Source organism: Pogoniulus pusillus, chromosome 35 (genome assembly GCF_015220805.1).
Source record: "Pogoniulus pusillus isolate bPogPus1 chromosome 35, bPogPus1.pri, whole genome shotgun sequence".
NCBI lineage: Eukaryota > Metazoa > Chordata > Aves > Piciformes > Lybiidae > Pogoniulus > Pogoniulus pusillus.
This window is the reverse complement of record NC_087298.1, coordinates 14,021,990-14,024,301: the sequence shown is the minus strand read 5'-3', so window position 1 is coordinate 14,024,301 and position 2,312 is coordinate 14,021,990. Positions and strand designations below refer to the sequence as shown.

Below are 2,312 nucleotides of genomic sequence, written 5' to 3'. Positions count from 1 at the left end.
TCCCCCCCCCCACACCAAACAGCGCTCTCGCTGCCCTCAAGCGTCCGTCGGCAGCGGGAAGGAGCGGCGGCAGCGCACACGTTCCGCTGGCAGCAAAGTTGCAGCCTTTGAATTCTGCCTTTTTTTTCCTTTTTCTTTTCTTTTTCAGTATCCAAAGAAACGCACAAAAGCGACCCGGCAGCGGCTGCTGCTCCCCTCCCCGCACCCCAGCGGCGGAGCGGAGGCAGAGGGACCCCGCCAGGGCGGCCCGGGGAAGGGGCTGGGGGCTCTCTCCGCCGCGGGGTCCCGGGGCTGGGACCCGGCTCTCACGTGGCTTTTACCCGTCGCCAGCGCCGGCCCCGGGAAAGCCGCCGGGAGAGTGCCCGAGCGGACACAAAGAGGATTATTTAAATAGGTGCTTCGTTGTGGCTTTTTTGTTTTGTTTTCGTTTGTTTGTGTCGTGTCCTCCCCCCCCCCCCCCATCTCTACAAAAATAAAGTCCCACGGTCTTAGATTTTGTTCTCTTTATTGTACAATTTATAAAACACTAGCGTGGCTCTGCCCCCCCTCCTCCCTGCCACCCCTCGGCACCCTCCACCCCCCTCCCCTCTCCCCAACCCCCTCCCCGCCTTTGTTTCAGGGTCCCCCCCCCTCCGGAACCGCTGTCCCTCGGATCGCACCCCCGTTTCGCAAGCCCCCCGCCCCCCTTTGCTCCCCTTGCTCTCCCGGCTGCTCTAGAAGGCGACGATGGCCCGAGTCCAGGCTCCCAGGCTCGCCAGCGCCTGCTTGCCGCACAGCTGCCCGTTCAGGGGCTGCTCCGAGTCCGCCTGCTGCCGGCTCACCAGCCCCGTGAAACCGGAGCCGAAGATGGAGATCAAGTTGGAGATGTTGTTAGAGTCCTGGGGGTGCTCGGCGCTGTACTCCTCGAACCGGGCTCGTTTGGTGCACGGGGCGAAGGGGGGGCCGCCCGCCACCCCGCCTCCCCCCGGCTCCCCTTCCTCCACCCCCTCCTCTTCTTCCTCCTCTTGCCCCGGGTAATACTTGCGCTTGGTGCCCGGTGTGGGCGGCGGGGAGGCGAGCCCCGGTGCCGGTTGGCAGCAGCAGGGGCACTGCGAGCAGCAGTCCTGGTGCAAGTACCCGTTCTCCACCGTGGTCACGACGTGAGTGTCCAAATCCAGCACTGTGGTGCGGCTGCTACAGTGCGGTGCCCCGCTGCTCCCGAAGTCACAGCCGGCGGCGTACAGCAGCCCCGGGGGCGCGCCGCCGCCGCCACCACCACCGGGACCGGCGCTGCCGGCGGCCCGGTAGAAGCCCGGGGACGAGTCTCTGCAAGGCGCTCGCTGCAGCTCAGGGGGTGCCGCGCACACCGGCACCTCCAACAGCTCCGCACCGCCCCGCACCACCGCGCAGCTCCGCGCTTCGCGGTCCTGCGTGTCGGCGGGCAGCGGGAGCCCCGCCAGCTCCAGCGGGGCGGCGGCGGCAGGCGGCGGGCAGGCGGGCATGGCGAGCAGCGGGGCTCCGTCGGGGTAGTGCTGCTGGCGGCGGCAGAGCTCGGCGTAGCGCTCGCTCAGGTAGAGCTGCCGGGCGTTGCGGAGCACATAGGAGACCAGCAGGTTCTTGTGGAGCTTGATGCCGCCTCGCTGCGTGCGGGAGCTGTGGATCTTCCGCAGGGAAATACTGATCAAACTCTGCGCATCGAGGCTGCTCTCCATCCTCCTCCGGCCCCTCAGCATCTGCTCTCGCCACCCGCGCAGCCAGGCAGCCCGGGCCGCATCCACACGGCAACCGGGAGGGTCGCAAGAACCGGAGGATAAAGAAGCGGAGGGAGCGGGGGGGTTTGGAAGGGGTGGCGGGGGGGAAAGGAGGCAGAGAGCAGGGAGGGGGAGAGGGAAGAGGGGGGAAAAGAGCCTGGGGTCGCTGGAGAAGGGTGCGAGAGGAGCGGGGGAAACAAGAGAGGGGCGTCTCAGGGGGCGGCGGGCAGCAGCGCGCACATCGCCGCTGTCCCCGGTGCCTGCCGGTGCCTCCCGCCGCCGCCGCCGCCGCCGCTCCGGAGCCGCCACGGCGCGTGCAGCCAGCGCCGCGCGCGCCCTGCCCGCGCCCCGCCCCCTCCCTCCCTGCGCGCTCCCTCCCGGCCCCGCCCTCTTCCCCTGCTCGCTCCGCCTCCTCCCCGCGCGCCACGCCCCACCCCTAGCTCGCGCGCCGGTACCTGTCGCGCGGCGGCAGTGAGCGCGCGCCCGCCCAGCCCCCGCTTTTAATAGCGCGGCGCCGGCCCCGCCCCGCCCCCCAGCGGCCTTGCGCCGCCAATGGGACGGCGGCGAGGGGTCTGACAGACG

General features: G+C 69.8%; 1 protein-coding gene across 1 annotated transcript; it reads right to left on the bottom strand.

The window, feature by feature from the left end:
• Positions 1-211: 211 nt before the first annotated feature.
• IER5L (immediate early response 5 like) lies at positions 212-2,054 on the bottom strand. Its single transcript, XM_064171195.1, has one exon. The coding sequence runs from the start codon at positions 1,710-1,712 to the stop codon at positions 714-716; it is 999 nt and encodes a 332-aa protein (XP_064027265.1). The 5' UTR covers positions 1,713-2,054; the 3' UTR covers positions 212-713.
• Between the last annotated feature and the right edge of the window lie 258 nt (positions 2,055-2,312).

Coding starts and splice junctions, on each gene's coding strand:
- IER5L (XM_064171195.1), bottom strand. CDS start 1,712: ATGCTGAGGGGCCGGAGGAGGATGGAGAGCAGCCTCGATGCGCAGAGT.